Genomic DNA, 26,030 nt, shown 5'->3' on the forward strand with positions numbered 1-26,030 from the left:
GTAGCCTTGCTTGCGTCGGACTGAGCTTTGATTCTATTCAGTTTACCCTCTCAGATATTACTTCCTCTCTTTGAAAAGGGGTGATTTTATTGCTTCTATCGAAAAATGTAGAAAGGGTTGTTCAGGCATTTTTGTAGGCCAGAGTGCACTTCTAGAGCGTTGAGTTTTCAAAACTTCATCTAACCTTGTGTCTAACCTCCTGGAGAGGAAGTAAATGAACTCTATGGCCTCGCCATCCAAATATACTTTCTCCACATCCAAGTTTTCATCCACCTCCATGCATTGACCAATCTTCAGATGAAAGTATGAAAATAATTGGAAAAAAAAAAAGAAAGGGGAGGGAAGGGAAATTTGTTGAAGGTGAAAAAAAGGATACTGAGCACTTGGTTGTCATCTTTACTACAGTTGATTGCATGGATGAGAGGAAATGAAAATTTACCCTCCGTGAGATCTTCACAATAACTTTTGTTCACTTCGTACTGAAATAAAAGGAAGAGGCAAATTTTCAATTTGGGTTTGTATACGTTTTTTTTATTTCATACATTTGCAATCACAAAATGTTTTTAATGATTCGGATATCACAGATGTTTTTGTCAATAGATCTTCAGTGGGGTCTTAAAAATAAAGAATTTCAAAACAAAGTTGTTGATCATAGCCGAGGACAACCTGAACGCTCCCCTTTTATTAGCTAGTGGAGTGAAATCTAGGAAAAGAGCAGTAAACTGGTTGACTATAGTTGAGGGTGACCTAAAGGCTCCCTTTTTATTAGCAATTGCATCGAAATTAAAGAAGATAGCGTCATTCCTTTTCACAAAGTACTCCTTTTCCTCTTGTTCCTTCATGTAAATGTTTAACAAGGGGTCATCAAGTACAATTCTTTGAATGCTTAGTATGACTCGACCAAGGATTGGACTCCAGTTTCTTAACTCATTATGCTAAATGGGCAATCAAAGAGATGAAAAGATTTTTAAATAATAATTTGATGATTCATTTCATACTAAATTAATATCAGAAAATTTCCAGAATTATGTCATTTGTATTGGCTCATTTGACATAATGGTAAATATTTGCTAATGGGCTGGGAGAGCAGGGTTCAATATGCGGTCAAGTTATACCAAACATTTAAAAATTGATACTTAATGCCTCTTGTTAAACACTCAGCATGATAAAGTGAAGATCATGGATAAGTGGAGTAATCCTGGCAAAAGTGCCCCCCCCCCCCAACAATTTAACTTTTTTTTAAAAATAGATGTTAACTTGTTTTTTATGATTATTTTATTTTATTATTAACAAGCTCTAACTACTTGGCATTGCTCACATGTTTTACTTTCATTTTGTTTCCCTTATCAAACGTTGTCCTTTTTATCAAATTATCATATTTTAAAAAAAATAGATTTTAAAATTAAATTTAACTAATTAATTAAAAGTTCAATTTAATCAATTCTGTTATAAATCTGATTAATTAAACACTTCATCGCTGAATAAAATGCCCTGGGGATGTGGATACACTGACTGACAGTGGAGTCCCACAGTGGACGTTTGTAAGGAGTTACAAATTGTTATAAACTTGAAATTAATATTGGCAGTTGGTTGGCAATCTGGCCACAAGAAAAAACATAGCAAATTCCTGTATGTGTCTTCTTTCCTTACTAACCACCAACAAGATATATCATATTTTCACATATCCATAAGTCATTATTTTTTTAAGCATAGCAGAAATACAATGTAATGACCACAATATATCTAATTCACAGTCGTTGTAATATTTATTAAGTTCAATCACCCACGTAACCCTAACCTCTACAAATTATTCTGTAAAAGCTACAAGAAATGTGGAGACATTTTGTGGCTAGAAACATAATTTTAAAAATTATTTATTTAGGATTGATCATGTTTGAAAAAAAGGAATGGAAAGAAATCTTACCGTTTTGTCTTTAAGGTTACAGTAATCATCTCGAATTTGGAAGTACAATCCAAGTAGATCAATCAGCTGTTTGAATTCACTTAAAAAAAAAAAAAAAGACATTCTTTTAAATTGAATATTTAAGGCATTCTAATTTGCATATATGAAAGTAATTTGTAGAAAGCAATACAATGCAGAGATGTAACGGATACAAACTGAAGCAAATGAAAATATGTAACGGTGGAATGAGCTATACAGATTTACCTTTTTATTAATACAATTTGTATGTTTTTTTAATACTCTTATTACATTATATTATATTATATTCTTAGCTGCATCAGTGTGGTCTGATGAAAATTTTGTATATGATATGATATTTCGGGAACATTTTCTTTCATCAGATGCGTGTTCAACTGGCATGTTTGAATTAAAGTTGAACACACATTTGATAAAGGGAAATGTTCCGGAAATATATTGTATGAAACTTCCATCAAACCGCACTGACACAAGAACACAATTTTATAAACATATATATACAAAAAAAAACATTGTATTAATAAAAGGTGAATATGTATAGCTAATTCTACTGTTATTTCTATTAGTGTGTGTGTTTGTGTGCATAAGTTTGTTCCCTATGAACACAAATATATATAGGCCAATTTTTATGAAATTTCACATGAAGATATTTTATGTGTCTGGCAGTGTTCCTAGATAGGTTTTGTATAGAAATGTCATCAATAAGTATCAATAATTGATTTAAAAAATTATCCAATAAAAGAAGGAACAGGAGATTTTGACCAAAGTTAATACATTACACAGCCTAACATCATAAGTGCATTTGAGAAGTTTTATTACCACACAAACTGAAAGACTCGACAAATAAAATCAATAGTAGGTTCTTTGATATCACAGAAGCGTATTCAAAATGAATGTTTCTGTTTAAAGCACAATTGCACCAGGATACTTAACTTATTTTAAACTAAAATTCAAGCCATTATATATAAAATATTTTTTATAAAATCAACAGTAGGTTCTCTACAGTGCAATAGAGACTACAATTTACTGTGGATCAAATCACTGCGGGGAGGCATGTGAAGCTTCCTCTTGGTGTACCATGATGGATCCCCAATTAAAGCAGGTAATCAAGTTGATTGAAAAATGGCTGATTTCACTGATTTCAATGACAATAAAAATATGGGAGTGTGAAATATTCGTTGATCATCATTCAATCCCAGGCAACATCGGGTTTCCCTGCTAGTTTATCTTAATTTACTTCAGTTATGTGTACCTGTTATGCCTTTGCATCATATGGTCTTCTATAAATTACCTTTGCATGTGCACACTACACAATGCTTCAAGCAAACTGCATTAACCTCTAATTCTGATTTGATATTCTTAAGTGTTCATCCAATTTAAGTTTGTATCAATGAAAGATGTAATTTCAAACTTAAGCATAACTGACTAACAGACAGAATATCTAATATATTGAATGCATTGAAACATTTTCTCATATTTCATTCTTCAAATACAATACATGGTGAGAAGAAACACAGGTCTATACACCTGAATGGGTAATTCCTCCAATGTTTGTCTAGTCTGGCATTGATGATATTGAATGACTCTGCTGATACCACTTTTTCCAGCAGCTGGTTCTATATGTTCACCACACATTTGGAGAAAAAGTGTTTGAACAGACCTAGCTGCCCATTTCTGATGTCGCTGCTTAGATGCTTATCCAAACACAAGGAATACCCACGGGTTCTCCAATCAAGGAATCATCTTTAGACAGTCCACACGCAGATACTTGAAAAATGGAATGGCATCCCCTTTCATTCGACGGAACACCAGATTTGGAAGATCCAATTGCTTGTCATTCCTCATAGGACAGATAATGCAGATCTGGGACCAATTTCGTAGCCCTCCTCTGCACCGTTTCTTGGGTTCCAATGTCATGCATATATCATGGTGACCATACTGATGTGGCATATTCAAATGCCAACCAATTTTTTTTCTACAAGACTGCAGATGCAGCATACAACATCTTATTTTTTTTTTTAAATATGAATGAAGGAAAAAATGTTTTTTTTTTTCAAATCATTGCTGATAACCATCATATTCGATTTGATATACATTTTACAAGTTGGCATGCATTGAATAGCTTGAAAAAATTGACTCCCAAAATAACCTATCTCATTTTTTTTTCTTGACCTTCCTGTGTGAATCGAACTTGCTACCTCAACTGTTCTACATCTACTAACCTAAGAAAGAGTACTAACACTTCTTATACATTACTTCAGCTTTTGTTAAATGAGTTAAAATATTCCAAGGAAATAAACACTCTCACATCTATATCAGCGATAATAATGCTAGCCTCGAGTATGACAACATTATAAGTATAGCCTTTCCCTGTATACATTACATGCTAATTATTCAAGTTGTAAATACTTATTGCACTGTTTCTGAATTTTTGAGATATTGATAACTACTGTTCTCTTTTTGACTTATTTTTGGCCAATGTAATTTCTGATTGAACTTTGGAATCTTTTTGTTAAACTGCTGAATCTGCACAATATTTCAACAGTTTAATCCTCAGAGGTAGTATGCTCTCATTCTGTAAGCCATGATCAGGTAGAAGTCTTAAATAAGTCCTTGCAAGGATCTGTGGCATAACAGATAAAGTACAAAGTAAATTCAGCTCTAAGTTGCACTCTTCTGGAGGTTGAAATTTCATGCAGAAAGATTCCAGAGCTCGACAACATATGCCTGATAGAAGGTTGGAGGTTACATCAGCCGAAATGTGGTGAGAATAACATTCCGAATTATACAAATCTATTGAATTGTTTACTTACTTATACCCTTTCATATGTGTTTGTTGGCCATTAGTTATTAAATACTTTTGGATGATATTACAAAAACTTACCATTTATAATTATGTAAATCGAGAACTGTAACAAATTTACCTACATTTGATCATTCCTGTATTAGATGGTTAGATTATAATTAAAAAAAAAAATTGTACACTGATTATATAAAGGATAATTCAACATGAGTTTAAAGTACTCATACATGGGAAATTAAAGAATTAAAACTTTGTTTCAATATTTTTATGGCTTTCCAAACTGATATGTCCTGTGTAATGGATATATTTGTTTGAGGTAGCTGTATGGTCTTGGCTACAGTATTCAAGTAATAAATTAGTAAATCTCCTTATTAAATAGTGTTCATGATTGTAGCTTAAGCATGAGGCTTTCGGTGTATCTTTCGACTTCTGTCCAAACTGATCTATCAGTTGGTATTTATTCGCTTAATCAGCCAGTCATATTCTTGTGAGAAGGAACTCTCATATTCATTAATCACAAAAAAATCTGGGAGAAAAGTCATTTAATTAAATAGAAGATTTCTATTCTTTTGGAGCGTCAAAATAGACCCCCGCCCCCACCCCAAAATATTAGTTTCTAATCCTTCAACAGAAATCATCAATGGTATGAACATCAACCATATCCGATTATTTTGTAAATGAAATAAGAAAAAGAAATAGATGATTTACCAGGTATTTGCACTGAAGATCTGCATAAGTCTCACAGCCAAACCAAAAAGGCCACCAGTTTCTACAGAAAAGAAATAATGAAAAGCTTTAAGACAATGACTAAAAATGTGACATTATCGACATCCTCCCCAAAGTGATCGGAAGTGATTAAAAAAAATGAGAAAAACTATAACAAAAAGAGAAAATAAGCTGATCAGTAGAACAAATGGTATAAGAAATAAGGTTAGTAGAAAGTTGCAGGGAGATAGTTCAGCAAGGCAACTGAAATAGAATGGTTAATCAAGGCGTGATAGTAACCAAGACAAAGGACCAGATAGAAAAGTCAATATATTTAGAATTAAATGGAGAGTTTTAGATATTAAAGTGAATTTTGCAACAGTTTACAACGGTTAGAAACAGCTTACAAACAGTCCTCAGTTTGTGACAGTTGTGGACAGTTTCCAGTTTGTGACAGTTGAAGGCTCGAACCAGATCAAGAGAGCTTAAGGAGGTCAAGATGAGCTAACATCAACTGACAACAAAGAAGCTTCAACAGACGAGTAAGATGTTGACATTAACATTTAGAAGGTAGTTTCTTCACAATGCACACGCACCCAGAGTCCAACTGATATTTACAGAATAGTTGGAATTTGTGCTTTCTGCATTTTCTTTTGCATTTATTTCTATACTTGTGAACCCGCGGTTGCCAATGTGAGGAACAACAATATGGCCAGAATGAGAAGATGAAAGAAAAAAAGACCACAGAAACAATGTTGTGGTCAGTGATTGTTGTCAAGATGCACACACAAAAAAATTTCCTTACTTTTCCAAATTTTTTAAATTTTGTGAAAGCACATTAAAAAAACTTTTGTCGATATATATAATATATATATATATATATATACATACACACACACATACACACACACACATACACGACCACCCCCACAAAAGTTTGCTAAATCTAAGACTGTAGTGTGCATTTGTGAGGGAGTTCTTCACCAAGTCACTAATGGCAATATGCATTTAGTTTGGTTTATAGCATATTAACTATCTATATGTTATTTAATGCCAAATAAACTAGTCAAATATAATTCTATGAGTAAGATAATTAATATTCTCAAAATTCATTGCCATTGCTCTCAATACATTATTCATAGCAGGAAACCTTACAGAGAGAGTGCTGCATTACTCTCTGAAAACATTACTCTTTGGAATTGGTAATCTCCTGTATTCTCACAATGATTGGCCATCAACCACCACCTAGTATCTATTTGGGGAGAAAATAAAACAGAGAAATAGGGTTTTGAATTTTTTTTTAAGAATCAAATTAAATAATACAGTTGAGAATGAAGTTATGGCTACTAAGGCATGGCATGTCCAACTGAATGATCAGATTGAACCTCTTCGATCTCGTGTTTATCCAAAGTAAAGGCCGAAGTGAAAGAATGGTTCAGTCACCAATATCCCGTTCTAAGACATCTATGGACTACAGGCAGCCCTATTTGGAGGGAGAGAGGTATCCTGCAGAGGACGGGATACCCCTTTGCATAGGTTTGCAGTCAAAGAACTTCTGGCCCCATCGACAGAGTGAAATACACATTTGAACACATCATAAAAAATTCAAAGAGGAAAAATTTCTGTACAGGGCAAAATGAGTTAAACAACCAATAACATCAGAAGAGCAGATTGCACTTATTAAACTTTTGTGAAATTGCCTATGAAATCCATATATGATTGATTTTCTCATTTGATTTGGAGGAATAATTTTATGTTGTTAATAATGCTAATAGGTCATATGGGATAAAGGTTAAAGAGATGGATACTGATTACCACAATGAGAGTACCACAAAAAATGGATGAGATAAGCAGAAGATTATTTAAGAGGAATTGATTCTCCAAAAGGGAAGTTTAACAAATATTTGTTTGTCATTAAACTTAAAGGCAAGTATGCTATAATCGGTTGAGAAGTAAACTTGTGGTATCTTGTTCCACATATAGAATGTTCTAGAAAAAAGTAAAAGTGCCAATAAATTTTCAGTTCAAAAATTTATGTTTAAAAATGTAAAGAATGAGAAGTTGACTGTTAAAATATATATATATATATATATATATACACTAGCACAAACAATCAATAAAGATTTGTGAAAGAGGTTTTTAAAGAATATTGTCTTACTTCGAATAACCATGGCTTTATATTCTTCCTCTGTAGGACAATGAACTGCATCTCTCCAGTAAATATCCATTCCTTGCCCACGATGAAGTTCCAACATTTGCTCTGGTGAGGAATAACCAAACAGAATAAGTAGAAATAGTGAATAAAATGATACAGAAAGACAATATAAAACAATACTGACATTCAAACATGAATTCCAAAACTAAATCAATTTGTAGGAATCAGAATTATTTCCCCTGGAAGTAATTGGTTTTAATGCGAAATGTTGCTATGATATGAGATTTTTGCATGCTTCTTTATTATCAGTCACAATTGAAATTCACCTTTCAAGTAAAAACATTTTCTTATGTGTAATGCTAAAGTATTTTATTTTCTTAATCCACCATTGATAAGAATGGAAGTACTGGAAATTGACGTAAAGCAGGGGAGATAAGTCAGTCTTTAATTTAAGCAAGTAAAAATGAACAACAGAATAGAATAAAACTTCAATTTACAATAAAATTGATTTTTACTTGTAATTGATCTTTAATGCAATCATTTTTTCAAATTTTTGGTAAGGATACTTACATCAGTACGACACGTAAGGATATCAAAGTGTTTTTACACAAAACACAAATTTCCATTGTGACTAATGTTAAAGAAGCACCGATTTTTGGTAATCCGACGTTCCCCAAGTGGTTAATAATCCAAACAAAATTTCAACATAATTTTTCTATTTACTTTTTAAATTATAGATGCATTCGATATTGTATTTTTTGTGCTTCACAATATGTATGTACAGGCTCTTATGAATATGAATGAAGGAAAAAATGTATGTACAAGCTCTTATGTTTTGTTTTTTAATATTAGAAATTTATTTTTTACAGTAGGTTATGAGCCGATTTTTTTAATATCATTAATGTTATTGTTTGTGTAGATGATATTACTAAATAAGCAATTACTTAGTCTCCAGGACTGGAAACAACCAAAGAGTACCATAAAGTAAAAAATGAGACTAACACAGGATTCGAACCTGTGCCTCAGATTAGGGACCGCCTAATATGGGTAACCAATGAGCCATTTGTCCAGTGTAAATCAAAATTTCACAAATAACGCATCTCCCTAGTTTTATATTAAATTGTTGTTTATGATTTTACTAATACAGCAAACTTACAAACATGAATGGAGGAACAGAGTCAAAATGGGTACAATTCAAAGAAAACAGAAGAGCCAATCTAATAACCAAATTGCAACAAAGAGCCTTTAGAGCCAACCAACTGTAACCACCCCTCCACAATACAATGTATTCAGAGTCCAATTTGTTTTTTCCAGCCACAAAAGGACTCATCATCCTGATAATGACTAAAATTCTTACAAAACTCATGAAACTTTCTCTTCTGCTTCTTTTTTGTATTGCACTTGGGAATTATGATATTCGGGCATGAATGCATGCTGATGAGGATGAATACAGCAAACATTACATTGTTCCTATTTACAATGCCTCCCCACGGGACAGAGTTTGACACCAAGGTCGTTTTTTAACGTGGAGAAAAGGAACAAAATTTAAAAATTGTCTCAGTCATGAAGGACTTCTCCTCCATTGAAAGAACAAAAAATTGAAGTGCAGCATCTCAAGAACAGATACTACACTGTGATCTCGGCCCAAAGGCCACGTAATGAGTCTGTATTTATTTGCTTCCCCACTGAGCAAATAAGGCACAAGGCTGTTTTTTAATGTGGAGAGATTGGGAAAATGGGGACCAGCTCCCCAGGGAGTAAGGGAGCTGGATAGTGACAATTAGTATGAAGGGTTTCCCCTACATTGAACAATAACTGATTGCTACAAGAACAATGGTCTTATATGTGGGATTGCCCCCACATATGGTCTTTGCTTGAACTTTGTTGCCCGGGCGCCGTGGGTAATGAGTCATATGTACAATTCTGGCTTTCTCTATACATATCATTCATTGGTTCAGTAGTCAAAGAGGCCACCTATGTTAGGCGCTCTCTCCTAAGACTGGAAAACATAAGAACTAAGAAAATGAATAAATAGTTCTAGAAATGCACAACTGCTGTCTACTAGTACTACTACTTGTGTAGTCGGTATTTTTATGCCTTTACATATGTAAAGATGAGTTCAAGACATGCAGGGAAATATTCATTCTCTTATATTCTATATACAAAAATAGTACATATTTTCTACTTTTCTTGAATTACCTGTGAAGATGTTTGTGGCTTCTGGATGACCGAGTGTGAGGACCTTTTGAAGTCCCATGAAATAGACATAGTTGGCAGAGTTGAGGGTGATGGGGATACCATAAATACTATGGGCTACTGGAAAGAGAGACAAGAGTTTCTGATTAAAGGAAAATAACATACATACACAAAATGGTTTTTGAAGTAATATTAATATGACTGAATTGTTGGCATGGTAAGTTACTGCAAGTGAAAACCTACATTATCAAAGCAAAAGAATTGGAGTCATTTGTGCATTGACGTGTAAGGAGAATTCTGTCACGTCAATATCAAGATGACACAGCGTATGCTAGGTTAACACAGGCTAAAAATGCAAATTTATTGCACTAGACTGAAGTCTAAGAAGGATGTATACTATAAAAATTATATATAATTGAAAAAAAAAGAAAAAAAAACATTTCCACAGAAACATATATATGATTACAGAAAGTAATATAAATATTATTTTCAGAATTTGAACTTATGAAGATAATCAAAAGCTCAATATACTAGATAGAGCAATTAAAAAAATAAGAAAAATAGATAAAAATGAAATTGAAAAAATTATGATATTTATTCAATCACCAAATTCAAACAAGGAATTAAAATAAATGAAAAATTCATGGATTAAGGATTTTTTATTATTTTAATTTATTTTTTGAATTTGGTAGATCAATATATATATATATATATATATATATATATATATATATATATATATATATATATATATTAATGGTTCACCACTTACCAAGGTGAAAAGCAACTCTAGAGAAGTGTTAGTGAGATTTTCAGTTGGATGATGACAAATTGAGAACGATGATTAATTCACAGAATGCCTCAATAAATATTTGTTTACATTGAACTTGAAAACAAACATTATAGTCTGTAGGATAATATTCCCACAGTAACATGTTCCCCAGGTAGGTGTTCTTGAAAAGAAATTGTTCATGGAAGTTCCATTTGATCTTGAATACACAAAGGAAGAAAGAATTTTTGCTAGGTTTGTTGGAGAGGTGGGGTGGAGGGTGAGTTTGATGTCTGAAGCTCATGATAGAAATATCGGAAGAGTAAGGAAAAACTATCAAGTTTCTTCTATAGGAAACAGACTGTATAGAAGAGATCATCTTTCACAAAATTGCATTGATTTTGTACTTTGTTAAGGCAAGAACGCATGTGCTGAACGGTACCTTTCCAGACAAGGCATCACCATTCCATCTTGGGCTGAATCTGACTTTTTTACGAGTAGAGAATTGCATCCAATCATTTTATAAATAGAAATTAAAATAATATTAAAATAACAAAATGAATTATCGTTTTATAAAAATTCCGTTCATTTAAAGACCACATAATACAGTAATAATTATACAACATAATCATGTCAACAGAGCAATTCCTGTTAGATCAATAAAGTTAAGTGAAGACTGAGACTATTCAATACTAAATAGGCGACTATTTGGGAATACTCTTTGTACACTCTGCTTATCTTGGCATTGTTTCCACTTGTCCTGGATTTCTCCTTGTCACTGAAATCAGGCAGTGCCGACTCAGGAGATATGTTGTTGAGGATTGCGAAAACTCTTACTTCACAATTACATGCACAGCCACCCTTGCCAGGGGTATCCATTGTCTCTTGAGACTGAACAGAAGCCATCATCACAGTAATAAATAAATTTTACTTTCAAAATCCTATTAACAAAAAACAGAAAACAGCATAGTTAAACAAAAAGGCAACGCCAGGTAGATAAAGCTAATAAATAATAGAATGAAAATAAGTGAATAATAAATGCATAAAATGACAGACGGGATATACTGCAAGTTGCATAAGAAACTTGGATTCTTACCCAGAATTCCCTCAAAAAACAAAAAGAAAAATCTGTATGATGTACGTACCCGTAACAAAACAAAAATATCATAGTCCAAAAATTATAAATTGATCAAGTAGTTTTATTTTTATAAAGAAAATTATTTCAAGCTATTAATGGGAATTTGTAGGCATTACAACATAAATTGCACAAATTTGAATTATTGAGTTATCTCCCTCTGGTTTTTTTTTTTTTATTTTTAGATTGCTTTCAAAATGGCAGACAAGAGAACCACTTTTCTGTTATTCATAAAATTTGATTTTCTTATCTATATAATTATAAGACTGTGGACCTTGCTTGCTTACATCTTGTCTTTGATGATCAGGTGACTCCACCTTTTAAAAAAGGGGTGACAGGTGAATATATATATATATATATATTGGAATATAGACTTTTGTCATTCATTCATTTTTTTGTAATTACATTGAGCTTCTTAAATAAGAATTGATATACATAAAAAGGAAATAGAAGTGAATAAAGAATATTTCCACAGAAATATATATATATATATATATATATAGTAAGTTATAAAAATATATATAGCAATTAAGCTACACAGAATATTCCAGGTTTCATTTTTGTGAGATATTTTTATAACTTACTACCTAGCTCTACCTATGTATTGAGCACTGTTAAAGTAAATACTGAAAATTTATGCATAAAATTATATCTTTGTATATTAATTTATGTGATTAAATGAAGTAGTCATATATATATATATATATATATATATCATGCGTATTTCTGTGGCTCGGAGGCTAAGGAATGAGGGTGGGGAGTTATATATATTTTTTAGTTTTGATCTCACTGTTATATATTAGGTTCAATATAATAATCAATAAAGAATTTTCTCTATAATAAATATGTAATCTGCATGAATTAAAATATATTTAGCAGCCTGCTAGTGTCAAAATAAAACTACTTAATCAATTTGCATGATATTTGGAATATGATATCTTCGTTTTGTCATGTGTACATACATTATACAAATTTTTCTTTATTTTTGTTTTTTAGTACACGGGTAATTCTGAACCAGAACCTAAACTTGCCTTTGAACTGCATTGCATAACACACGATTAATAAATAATAAAATATAATGACTGGTGTTCTTTATTAGATTTGTTTTTAATAATTTCTTAAGTTTACAGACATGAAATCTCCATTATAATAAGATTTTCACATTTCACAGATGAAAAAACAAAATTTAAATTAAATAAAAAGATACATTCAATAGTGATTTTCACATTTTTAAAACGACTAATAATATTCTTCACCATTAAACTAATAATTCATCCATCTCATTAACCCTTATCCTCAAGTGGCTTTTCGCCTTGAGAAGTGGTGATTCATTGGCAAAAAAAAAAAAAAAAACGAATCCTACTCATATTCAAGGTCTAAATTCATCACCAGACAGATGTGACGTCATACCACTAAGGTGACATAAATCGTCCATTCTGATTGGCCAGTAATATCATGAGGAAAGTTCAAGTAGAAAATAAATAAAACAATTAAGGATATAAATTAAAACCTTTATACAAGCAAGACACAAAGTTAGGAGTAATTAATTAACCTCTCTTTTATGTAATAAAGTAGGTTTTTTCTCACTCTACTTTTTAGTAAGTTGTCGAATTTTATCTATTGCAATCATGCTTATTACCAGCTTAGTGTGATGCCATAAAACTTATGCAAAATGATTGATCAAGAAAATGATTAGATAAGTTTAAAAAAAAAGTCTCCCTCTAAGGCAGGGTCCAAGACTGCTGCAAAAAAGATGGGTTCTCTCTATCATGCTAGAAAATTACCCACACTTGATAGGATACTGTATCTCTACAAAGTCACCATTTGCCCATGTACAGAATATTGTTGCACACATCTGGGCTAAAGCATCTACCATTAGTCTCTTTCTCTTAGGCAGGCACCAAAAAAGAGCCTCAAATTTAATAGGTCCCACACTATCAACCAAACTCTAACCTCTTTCTCATCACAGTAATGCTGCATCCCGGTGCTTGTTTTACAAGTACTTTAATGGAATGTGCTCCAATGAACTCATTGCACTGGTATCTTCTCAATATACACAGCCTGACAAACCCGTTTAACAAAATCTTATACCGTTTAAGACGAATGTGTTCCCGAAGAAGATGTGTTCCTTCTATCATGAAAGAAAATTACTCACACTTGAGAGTATCCTGTATTTCTACAAAGCCACCATTTGCCCATGCATGGATTATTGCTGGTGCATCTACCACTAGTCTTTTACTCTTAGACAAATTAAAAAAAAAACAGTTTCCAATCTAATAGATTTTGCATTATCAAACAAGTTACATCCCTGTCCCATCACCGCAATATTGCATCTCTGTACCTGTTTTACAAGTACTTTAATGGAATGTGCTCCAATGAACTCAACATTTACACTCTCGATTAATCTATCAAGCAGCAAAGTCCAACCCCTTGACTGTTGAGGTTAACTCAATTTCTCATATTCTTCTGCAGACACAATTCCAAATAGTAGCCTTTTACATCCAATTGGCAATTTGCCTTGCTTGGAGTGAATATGAATAAAAATAAAGATGGAACAATAAAGAATAAATTTAAACTTTTCATTTCAATTTCATAAATAAAAAAGATTTAATTGTTCAAGATTCATTGCTGGTTCATAAGATAAATACAATTTTTACTTAACATATTATTCTTTCTGTTATATTCAGTAATGAATACAATTTTCAGATTATGGAGTAATTTTTTTTTTTTAACAAAAACTGCTTCTCATTTTAGCAAGCTGTCTAACATTCGCAACTTATACTCTGTGAGTCCATAAATTTATACATTGTTATGAGAGCTTGATTTATTCTCCCTAAATATATAGAGAGGTCTTATTTATCATTTCAGAAAGATTTTCTTTCAGAAAAATCTACAATAACAGAAAAAGAAATAGAAACATTTTTAAAATATTCAGAAGGTCCCAGAATTTTCGAGAACCTTCAAAAAAGATTGAGAGAGTTATAGAATATTCTTATACTAGATGTCAATCTCTATAAAAGAAATTTTTGCACTAACTCTGCAGTCATTGGGTTTATCAACATAATGAGTTCAGCCTTAGCTTTGGTGTTATTCCAGAGTTATAAATCTCACTGAAAGAATCCTCTTTAAAATCTCCTGTCATCAAAAGATAATTTCTTTTGAAATATTTATTTGATTAAAAATACCATAAATTTAAAATTTTCAGACTTCTTTATATAAATAATTAAACTACTCAGAGTACTCTGACCTCCTCCTGCTAATATCCTCATTCAATTCCTTGTAACTAGGTTTTCTGACTGTCATCAGCTTAAGTAAAAATATATTTAAAAAATGTTTTTCTTTATGTTAAATGTTTTTGCAGGTGTTAAGTAAAGGTTGTTTAAATTAATCACTCTGTTCTCATTTAAGTTCTTAGTTTGTTACATTTTTAACCACATAACATAATAAAAAATATTAAAATAAAAAATATAAAAGATTTTCTATCTGCATGTCTGTAACCAAAACTACTTCACAGTTCTAAGAGATATTTTTACATTTTTGTTTTCTGAATATCAAGAATTTAATACTAGCAAACACAGAGTGTTCGAGAAAAATTTGATGATTTTCTTATATTTTTCATTTCAAAACAATTTATGTGTTTGACCAGAACTCCCCGCTCATGAAAAAACAAAAATAAAGAAACATCTTCATGATGTACATATCTGCAATGGAAAGAAAATATCATACACCAAAAATCATGTAAACTAAGTAGTTATTTTTAAAAAGAAAATCATGTTTAGCAAATTTGAGTTTTTCCAATACTGTTCCTTCCCCATGTTAAGACAGGCTTTCTAAAATCTCGATTTGGAGTTATTTCCCTTGTTCATTCAGACTGTTCTCAATATAGTGTCGAGAAATCGTCACTTGTTGTTTAGCCATAAAATTTGACTTACAAATTTATGAATAAAACTACTTGACCAATTTAAGTGATTTTTTTTATGCATAATATTTTCTTTCTCTCACAAATACAGATTTTTCTTTTTTCATTTCATGGGAGGAATTCTGGACAAACATCATATATTATTATTATTATCATCCTCTCTCATGCTGAGGTTAAATGTTTACTGAATGACTTCCAATTTCTGTCTGTTGCCAATTGAAGTATTTAATAGAATGTTTCTGTGTACAATTAATAAGTTTGAAAGCTAGAGACTATCAACGACTGGAAAGCATCAGACTATTAGAAGTGAGTGGCTTGCATCATGAGGATTTGTACTAGGCTTTAAAAAAGTAGCTGAATGCTCCTTGAATATTTTGAAGACTGTGTGATGTGAGCTGAAGAATTGTGGTGAAGATGAGAAAACAGTGGCTAAAAAGAAGGAGCACAGGTATTCTGAATGAATGCACAATGTAATTTGTTGAGAAGTTGCAAATAAAAAGGTGTGGTAAGATCCAGGTAAAGCAATGCAGACTCAACGAATAAGATGGGCTTCAGAGTTGCGATTATGAAAGTGCTAAACAAGGATCTTTACAACTTCGCAGACAAGAGATTCTAGGGCCAAAGCCCAAAAGAACCATATTATGAAAGCCAAGAGACTGATTCTTGTCCAGAATTTCACCCTATATTAAAAAAACAAAAAATAAAGAAAAATCTGTACATACCAATGACAAAACTAAAACATATTCCAAAAATCACATAAATTGATCAAGTAATTTTATTTTTATGCAGAAAATCATTTTTAAGCAACTAATTAGAATTGATAGACATTACAACATAAATCTTGCAAGTTTGAATTATTAAGTTATCTCCTTTTGTTTTTTATTAGATGGTTTTTAAAATGGCAGACAAGATGAACACCTTTCTTATAAAATTTTATCTTATTATTTAAAAATAAAACTTGATTAATTTACGTAATTTTTAGAATATGATATTTCCATTTCATGAGGAGTACATACATCAGACAGATTTTTCTTGATTTTGGTTTTTTAATATAAGGGAAATTCTGAAGAGGAATCAACACTTCACAATAAGGTTAAACAGAGGTGCCCTGCTTCTTTTCAGGACAGGTAGCTAGTCTAAGTGGTTCATCAGTCGGAACAATGAGGATCAGCCAATCATCCTAGGGATGATGGATGACTCATGCTGCAAGTTTGTTTAAAGTGAAACTGGTTTGCACAGAGTCAGCCTCACTCTCTTGTCTTAATCAGCCTGATCTAGCAATAGGACAGGGTTGAGAAAGCTGGAGGTCAGGTGAAATGCAGAAGCTACCAAATATGTCAATGACCTATATACAGCGCATGATATTCCAAAATGATCACCATCTGATACTGACTAGGCTCAAGGTTGCTTAACTTTGGTAATCTAACAAGAACTGGTGTGCCAACCTAATTATACTGTAGTTAGTCAACAGTCTGCTTGAATTTGTGTATATCATGAGAACCAAGTTCATTCAAACAACAATGGTCTTTAGATATGTTTACAGCAAAGGCCATGTTATGCCACCCTCATATCTTTGAAAAGGGGTGCACTCAATTTAAATGGCTGTATTGAGTTGTTGTCAAGTGTGGGTGGAGTAGCTGTAAGCAGGCCACATATGTGGCAACTGGACTCAGTTCCATGTTATACCTCTGAAAAAGTCCAAAAGTGTTTGAAAATTTCCACAATTTTGCCAATCCCAACATCTGACCTCCCTCCCAACTAATCTGATTGTAACTCCATAGACTTTTATGTGTAGAGCAGAGTTGAGAAAGACATCAACCACATGATCTGCCACACCAAGAATGAGTGGATTGCCAGGATGAAACAGGTGTTTAAATGTGTAGCAATATTTTGGGCATAATTGTACTGAGTATGATCACAAAGATTTGAACGTTTGTATTTATAGCCAAGAGTGTAAAGAACAAACTGAATCAGGTACCAGAATCGTTGTTTAGAATATACTGAATCTCTCGACTAGCTACAACTCTTATCAACAATTTCCCTCACTCTCTATCTGTGCCTAAATCTAAACGAAGATTCCATGAACAAAGATTCTTTCCTAGAACTGTCTGCCTGTGAAACACTGTTCCACTGGTCTGCTTCCTGACTGATTATAATATGGTAGCCTTCAAGTCCAATGTAAACAAGTTCTTGTTGAGCCGTCTCCTCAAACAATCTAAATTCTACCCAATCTACACTGTTAACGATTACTGCACAACCACCTCATATTCATTAACCCTTATCTTCGAGTGACCTTCAGGCCTTGGTAAGTGGTGCCTCTCTTGTAAAAAAAAAAAAAAAAAAAAAAAATCTCTTTGAATTTTTCAGTCATAGCTTTTTCCCTTAACATCAGAGGAGGACCATTACTGACCTTAATTTGATTAAGACTATCATTCTTTACTTGTAATTCTTTACAATTCAAAATGTCTCTGACTGGATTAATACTACTAAACTTTGCTTGAGACAAGTATATTTAAGATTTAAAATTGTATAATTTTCTTTTCTTTATGATACAATTATTTCTTATGTTATCCATTTTTTTTTTTTTATCATTTTCCTATTACAATGACTCCCCACTCAAGAAAATGTTTCTCAAAAGACACTATGAAAGCCACAGAGTCCAGGTTCAAATTCCATGGTAGAGAACCAGGACTGATTTTTTGGGGTGGGATTTATTTAGCAAAAGAGAGGAATTATGAATTTTGAGAATACATTAATTATTTGCCAAAATATGTTTGTTTTTTTCCTTTCCCACAAGTGTTAAATTTGTCTCGAACACCCTGTATATGCGTGCTCCAGGCGCATATATTTGCTAGTCTAGAGATTATAAAAGAGGAGCAGTGATAGATTTTACCTGGAATACCTCGTCTCAATTTGGAGTTGTCTTCAATGTCATCAATACTGAAAAAAAAAATAAAATAAAATAAATAATAAATAAAATTGAATACAATAAAGTGGAAGTCGTGTGTTGTTTATATATTACTAAAACTCTGATGTTATCTTGCTTGTCATTGTGCATCTTTCATTTATACATGAATATTTTAGATGGTGAGATGAAGGGAAAGTAAAATAAAGAGAAAATGATGTAAGTGGCAAGAGTAATGGAGTGATGTAAATAATTAAGAGAAAGATGGGGGATAGAGAGAGCAAGAGGAGAGAGAAAGGGCACGAGAGGAGAGAGAGGGCGCGAGAGGAGAGAGAAAGAGCGAGGGGAAAGAGAGAGAAAGAGCGAGGGGAAAGAGAGAGAAAGAGCGAGGGGAAAGAGATAGATCTTCATAACTATATTTCTTTTGAAACTACATTACACCCACCACCAAATACTATGATGTTTATATTTCATTTTGATCAAAATGCTTACAACATTATTATAGATGCTTGCATTCACCACGCTTGACATTTATAAAAAGGAAATATGCTTGATAACTTTAAAATAACAGAAATAATAAAGGAATCAGAGCTTGGGGCAAAAGTGCACGAGATCGTCATTGATTTCTGGGAAATTTTATTTGTACGTATAAATAGCTGTCAGTTTACTCTGTGACTTGAATTAAAAATATATCTACCAAACCAGCAGGGAGACCCGATGTTGCCCAGGATTGAATGATCATCAATGAATGCTTCATGCTCCAATATTTTTTATTGCCATCGAAATTATTGAAATCACCTATTTTTCAATCAAATCAGTTTGTTACTTGCTCTAATTGGGGACCCATCACAAAGCTTCAACTGCCTCTTGCAGTAACTTAGTAGTCTACATTGCACTGTAGAGAACTTACTGTTGATGTTATAAAATATTTCATGTGTAATGGCTTATATTAATTATTAAAATACAAAAGTCAAGTATCATGTTCCAATTGTGCTCGAAACAGAAACATTCATTTTGAACACGCCCCTGTCATATCAAAGAACCTACTCTTGATTTTATATGTCAGGTCTTTTGACTTATGTAATAATAAACCTCCTCAAATGCACTTTGGTCAAAATCGGATTGTTCCTTCTTTCATTGGATTATTTCGATAATGGACAGGTATCGAAGACATTCCCATACAACACCTATGTAAGAATACTGCCAGGCACATAAAGTACGTTCATGTAAAATTTCATAAAAATCAGCCGGACCGTTTTCGAGTCCATAGGAAATGAACTCGTACACAAAGTTCTTTTTATATAATAGTAAAGATAGAGATTATGTTGATTCATATTTGAATTATTCAGACTATTGTTCTCATCTTGCGTGTTATTTTTACAATGTTTCGGTTTATGTTATTTTCAACATTCTCTACGTGTATCTTGTCAAACTCGGAAATCCTTTTGTCAGGTGTATCTTGTCAAACTCCGGAAATCCTTTTGCCAAACTCCGGAAATCCTTTTGCCAAACTTGCAGAATCTACGGAATTTCAAACTGAACCCTGCATTTAATCCATGGAGGTAGCATACTTTTGTTCCATCAGTCATAATTGGGTAGCAGTTTGAAGTGATTTGCAATTATATTCTTAGTATTACTCACACTGAGGATTGAACCTTCAACCTTACAATTGAATTTTACCAAATACTTTATTAACTACACCATCGCACCACGAGAGGTCGATAAGAGACACCTGAAGAAAGTTCAAGGTTACATCGATCGAAACATAAAAATAACACTCAAGATGAGAACAGTAGTCCAAATAATCTAAATTATCAATCCTCATCTCAAAAATTCAGAAACAAATTACGTTGAGTTAGTTTTCTATATTTAGTTCTTGGTTTTTTTTTAGTTTTTTTAAATTTTATGTTAAACTACTAAAATGACATTAGTGTTTTTTATTTGCTTTATTTATATTAATTGTTTTTTACGCCTTCCAGTGATTTAATTGAAACAATCAAATTTTGCTCATAAAGTTGATGCGAACTGGAAGTGCGACTTTTATTATTTGGTTTATATTGACTACTATTCTCATATTTGTAGCTAATACTACATGCTTTGGGCCATGTTTGTATAAAAAAAATTGGGGGAGAGGTGCTTCTTTACTATTGGTCACAATTGAAATTTGCATTTCAAGTAATAACATTTTGATGTAATCCCACCAAAATTATTAAAAACAATTGAGTGGAAGATTAATTACAAATAAAAATTAATTTTACGAGGTGCCTTAAATAAGTTTCCAGACTTTTTTTGTACAGGCACTTTTATTAATAGTCCACCACATGGAGCTCTAGTCCACTTTAAAGTAATCTCCTCCGGCTGCAATGCACTTGTACCATTCCTCTTGTATGAGCCTGTTAATGACCCTAATTACCTCTTTCATCTCAATTGTCTCATAATGACAGCTTTTAAGGTTTTCCTTGAGCTTAGGGAATAATCAAATCACAAGGGGCAAGGTTTGGATTATAGGGAGGGTGAGGAACTAACTTGATGCACATCTTAGTCAAATAGTCTGTGACAAGGATGAAAATGTGGACTGGTACATCTACACAAATCTTCTGCATCTTCAGATCCTCATGAATAATTGTGTACAGTTCCCACACTGACATCAAACTGTGCACTTATTGTCTCTATAGACAGTCCTTATCCATAAAATTCTTCATTTGGCCACTCAACTTTGGTGTTCTGACTCTTACTTCTTCCACACCTCTCATCATATCTCACAGACTCCCTGCTTCCTTGAATCCTTTATGCCACTTAAAAACTGATGTTCGATTCATGAAAGATGATCCAAAAGCAGTCTAAAACATTCCATGCGTTTTTGTGTCATTTTTTCCAAGTTTAAAATAGAATTTTATTGCATATCGTCCTTCTAAAGTGCCCTTACATCTAGATTGCATTTTTGAAATTCACCTGCTATGACAATAAGGCTTTAGTAGGGTGTATTTTAATTCCTGCTGTAACTGTTCATTTGAACCTGAAATCATAAAAACTGGTCAGTCATCTCATAAGATGGACAGCAATAACATACTGAATTTTCAAGAGTCAATGACAATTTTAAATGCCTATACAAAAAAGTCTGGAACCTTATTGAAGGCACCTTGAATTTTAAATTGCAGTTTTGTCATATTATATCATTCGTTTTCATTTGCTTTAATGAAAGAACAACTTATTTCCCCTGTTTTATGGAAACTTCCAGTACTCCTGCTGTTATCAATAACAGGCCAAGAAAATACAATAAGATTGCTATTTATTTTTAACAAAAAAGTTATAGGTGATCTAGTCTATCACTGTTTTAACTTTTGGTGTGAATACTTATTTCAGCATAACACACAAGTATATCAAAGTGGTTTCACTTGGAATCCAATTTCAATTGTGACTAATATGAAAGAAAAACCAAAGTTATTTTTCTTAATTCTAGGCAGCAATCACTTTCCTAACTGAAAGTGATTTTGAACTTTTAAAGGCTTCGAAATCATTTTAAATATTGTAGATCCATAATCTATACAAATGTCTGCCAAATTTTATTTGTATGTATTCCTTATAGATAAACATAGTCAGCATCAATTAATTTTTAAATTTCAATTAAAAGAAAAAAAAACTAATACATATCAGGTATATGTAGAATTGGTTCTATATTTTTTTATTTTAATTTTGTATTAAAAGAATATGATATTAGTATTTGAAAAGAAAAGAAAAAAGCGACAAGTGTCGTATTTTTTTTTGTGAAGATTTTCTTTTCCCCGATAGCGTAGCCAATGAAAATGCTAGAAATTAGTCAAGCAAGGAACTGCGAGACTCAAAATGTGGAGTCAAAGCTAATTTCACTTGCGATGATTACTATTCCATAACGAGGCTTCATGTATATTAAAAAAAAAACAAATTTTAACTTTACTCACCAAATATTTAATCAATTCTCTTGAAATAGTGATAATAATACTCTTCATATTTTTCCGATTCATTTGAGATATTATTTTAATTATTTGGTCTAATATCGATCTTTCAGAAAAAAGTCTTTTTGCAATTTTGGTTTATAAGATTTTTCCATGCATGTAAAAGATTGTAATTACATTTTTATTAGTGCATAAGGCACATCTGATTGAGTTAAAATAAAATAGTTCTTATTTAAATTCTAGTGTCTTCCTTTTTAAAGTTTAATATTAATCAATGTTTTTTGGTAAAATAATTTTCCGGTTAAGCATTTTGCCGAACATTTTTCTGCTGAGGCAGAAATCTTTTTCCATGGATGGAAAAGGTGTTTCCTATGAAATGTTGCAGACAATGACAAGCAAACCTTGCCAGACTCTTCATGTGATCTTAAAATGGAGACATCCAACTATGAAATTGTAACAAACATACAAAAGAATTTCATATAAACATGCAGAAATAGCTAATATAAAAGTAAAGACGATTATTCCCCTTTTTCTTTGATGGCCTTTTTTTTAAAAAAACAAAATATAGATAAAAAACTGCTTCATCAGTCAGTTTAAGCAAATATTACTTTGTGTTCTTAAAAACCAAAATTTCATATTTAATCCAATCAATAGTTTAGGTTCTTGTCTTGAATTCACTCTATATTAAAAGAAAAAAAAAAAAAAAAAAAAAAAAAAAAGAAGAAAAATCTGCATGATGTATGTACTCGTCACGTAATGAAAATGTCATATTCAAAAAATCACATTAATTATAAAAATAAAACTATTTGATCAAAGAAAATAATTTTTAAGCGATTAATGAGAATTTGTAGGCATTACAACAAATTTGTTAAGTCCAAATTACTGTTAGTTACCTCCCTTGGTTTTGGGATTTTTTTTTAGATTTCTTTTCAAAATGGTGGGTGACAGGGTCACTTCTTGGATGCTCTTAAAATTTGATTTTCTTATCTAAAGATAAAACTACTTCAATTTATGTGATTTTTGGAATATGATATTTCGTTAGGTCTCAGATATGTCCATCATATAGATTTTTCTTTATTCTTGTTTTTTAATACAGAGGGAATTCTGGGCAAGAACCGAGAACTTTATTATGTAAACACTTAAAATAGCTAATATACAGAGTAAAGACGATTATTCCCCTATTTCTTTGAACTAAAGAGTTTTTTAAAAAAAAGGTATATCAAAAAACAAAAACGTTTTGCCAGTTTTAACAAATATTAGTTATTATATCATTAAAAGCAAAAATTTCATACATAAATCATCCTGATTTTTTTTTTTTAATATAGGGTGAATTCTGGAAAAGAACCAAAATCTTATTTCAATCGCTCCTGGATGTCGGGTTGAGACAGTAAACATTTTTCTTTTTAAACCGTATTGTATTTGTCTGTTGCTACCTAGGTATGCAAGACATGGCACCAATTTTATTTAACTGAACAAAATAACCCAACAAGTTGACCATTTCCTTCAGATTTACTTTTATTTAAAAATACTTACAGCAAACTTGCATTATGCAGGATTTGTGTCACTTCGGCAATAAGTTGAAGTTTCTCTTCAGGAATATTTAGCCAATGATTAAAAGCCTAGAAAAAAAAGTAGAAACAGTAATTTTACAGTGCAAACATTTATAACAATGTTATGTAATTCATGTTTTTAAATCTATTTGAATTTTGTGCATTAGAGAAGAGAAAATGAAAGATGGTTAGTTTTCATTGATTCATGAAACAAGAAAAAACCAGATTGGAAACAGCAATACTCTTTACTTTGTTACAGCATTTTTTTGATGTCCAAAGGATAATTGAGATAGAGTTAGAGTGTAAGAAAGAGAGAGGAGAGAGAAGGAAAGAGAGAGAGGGAGAGAGAGAAGGAAAGGGAGAGAGGGAGAGAGAGAGAAGGAAAGGGAGAGAGGGAGAGAGAGAGAAGGAAAGGGAGAGAGGGAGAGAGAGAGAAGGAAAGGGAGAGAGGGAGAGAGAGAGAGAGAGAGAGAAGGAAAGGGAGAGAGGGAGAGAGAGAGAAGGAAAGAGAGAGAGAGAGAGAAGGGAAAGGGGGAGAGAGAGAGAAGGGAAAGGGGGAGAGAGAGAGAAGGGAAAGGGGAAGAGAGAGAGAAGGGAAAGGGAGAGAGAGAGAAGGGAAAGAGGGAGAGAGAAGGGAAAGAGGGAGAGAGAAGGGAAAGAGGGAGAGAGAAGGGAAAGAGGGAGAGAGAAGGGAAAGAGAGAGAGAAGGGAAAGAGAGAGAAGGGAAAGAGAGAGAAGGGAAAGAGAGAGAGGGAAAGAGAGAGAGAGAAGGAAAGGGAGAGAGGGAGAGAGAGAGAAGGAAAGGGAGAGAGGGAGAGAGAGAGGGAGAGAGAGAGAAGGAAAGGGAGAGAGGGAGAGAGAGAAGGAAAGGGAGAGAGGGAGAGAGAGAGAAGGAAAGAGAGAGAGAGAGAAGGGAAAGGGGGAGAGAGAGAGAAGGGAAAGGGGGAGAGAGAGAGAAGGGAAAGGGGGAGAGAGAGAGAAGGGAAAGGGGGAGAGAGAGAGAAGGGAAAGAGGGAGAGAGAAGGGAAAGAGGGAGAGAGAAGGGAAAGAGGGAGAGAGAAGGGAAAGAGAGAGAGAAGGGAAAGAGAGAGAGAAGGGAAAGAGAGAGAAGGGAAAGAGAGAGAGAGAAAGGAAAGAGAGAGAGAGAAAGGAAAGAGAGAGAGAGAAAGGAAAGAGAGAGAGAGAAAGGAAAGAGAGAGAGAGGAGGAAAGAGAGAGAGAGGGAAAGAGAGAGAGAGGAGGAAAGAGAGAGAGAGAGAGGAGGAAAGAGAGAGAGGAGGGAGAGAGGAGGAAAGAGAGAGAGGAGGAAAGAGAGAGAGATAAGGAAAGAGAGAGAGATAAGGAAAGAGAGAGAGATAAGGAAAGAGAGAGAGATAAGGAAAGAGAGAGAGATAAGGAAAGAGAGAGAGAAAGAAAAAGAGAGAGAGAGAAGGAAAGAGAGAGAGAGAGGAAGAGAGAGAGAGAGAGAAGGAAAGAGAGAGAGAGAAGGAAAGAGAGAGAGAGAAGGAAAGAGAGAGAGAGAGAAAGGAGAGAGAGAGAAGGAAAGAGAGAGAGAGAAGGAAAGAGAGAGAGAGAAGAAAGAGAGAGAGAGAAGAAAGAGAGAGAGAGAGAGAGGAAGAGAGAGAGAGAGAAGGAAAGAGAGAGAGAAGGAAAGAGAGAGAGAAGGAAAGAGAGAGAGAGAGAAGGAAGAGAGAGAGAGAGAAGGAAAGAGAGAGAGAGAGAGAGGAAAGAGAGAGAGAGAGAGAGAAAGAGAGAGAGAGAGAGAAGGAAAGAGAGAGAGAGAGAAGGAAAGAGAGAGAGAGAGAGAGAGGAAAGAGAGAGAGAGAGAGAAGGAAAGAGAGAGAGAGAGAAGAAGGAAAGGAGAGAGAGAGAGAAGGAAAGAGAGAGAGAGAGATAAGGAAAAGAGAGAGAGAGAGATAAGGAAAGAGAGAGAGAGATAAGGAAGGAAGAGAGAGAGAGAAAAGAGAGAGAGAGAGGAGGAAGGAGAGAGAGAGAGAGGGAGAGATAGGAAAGAGAGAGAGAG

The 26,030-nt window shown here is 33.0% G+C and overlaps 1 protein-coding gene across 8 annotated transcripts in view; it reads right to left on the minus strand.

Annotated features, from left to right (window-relative positions):
- LOC145279708 (geranylgeranyl pyrophosphate synthase-like) overlaps positions 1-26,030 on the minus strand; it is a 200,435-nt gene that overhangs the window by 15,016 nt on the left and 159,389 nt on the right. For 3 of the 8 annotated variants that reach the window (XM_080130990.1, XM_080130989.1, XM_080130988.1), the window contains exons 6-12: positions 23,992-24,077; positions 18,515-18,561; positions 9,802-9,918; positions 7,606-7,707; positions 5,451-5,511; positions 1,925-2,003; positions 377-479 (exon numbers count right to left, since the gene is read on the minus strand). In XM_080130990.1, coding sequence (XP_079987116.1) covers positions 377-479; positions 1,925-2,003; positions 5,451-5,511; positions 7,606-7,707; positions 9,802-9,918; positions 18,515-18,561; positions 23,992-24,077 — 595 coding nt within the window. The remainder of the gene's footprint in view (positions 1-376; positions 480-1,924; positions 2,004-5,450; positions 5,512-7,605; positions 7,708-9,801; positions 9,919-18,514; positions 18,562-23,991; positions 24,078-26,030) is intronic. The other 5 variants (XM_080130994.1, XM_080130993.1, XM_080130992.1 and 2 more) reach the window with 3 other exon arrangements.

Source organism: Euprymna scolopes, chromosome 7, assembly GCF_053919585.1.
Source record: "Euprymna scolopes isolate OS-2025 chromosome 7, ASM5391958v1, whole genome shotgun sequence".
NCBI lineage: Eukaryota > Metazoa > Mollusca > Cephalopoda > Sepiida > Sepiolidae > Euprymna > Euprymna scolopes.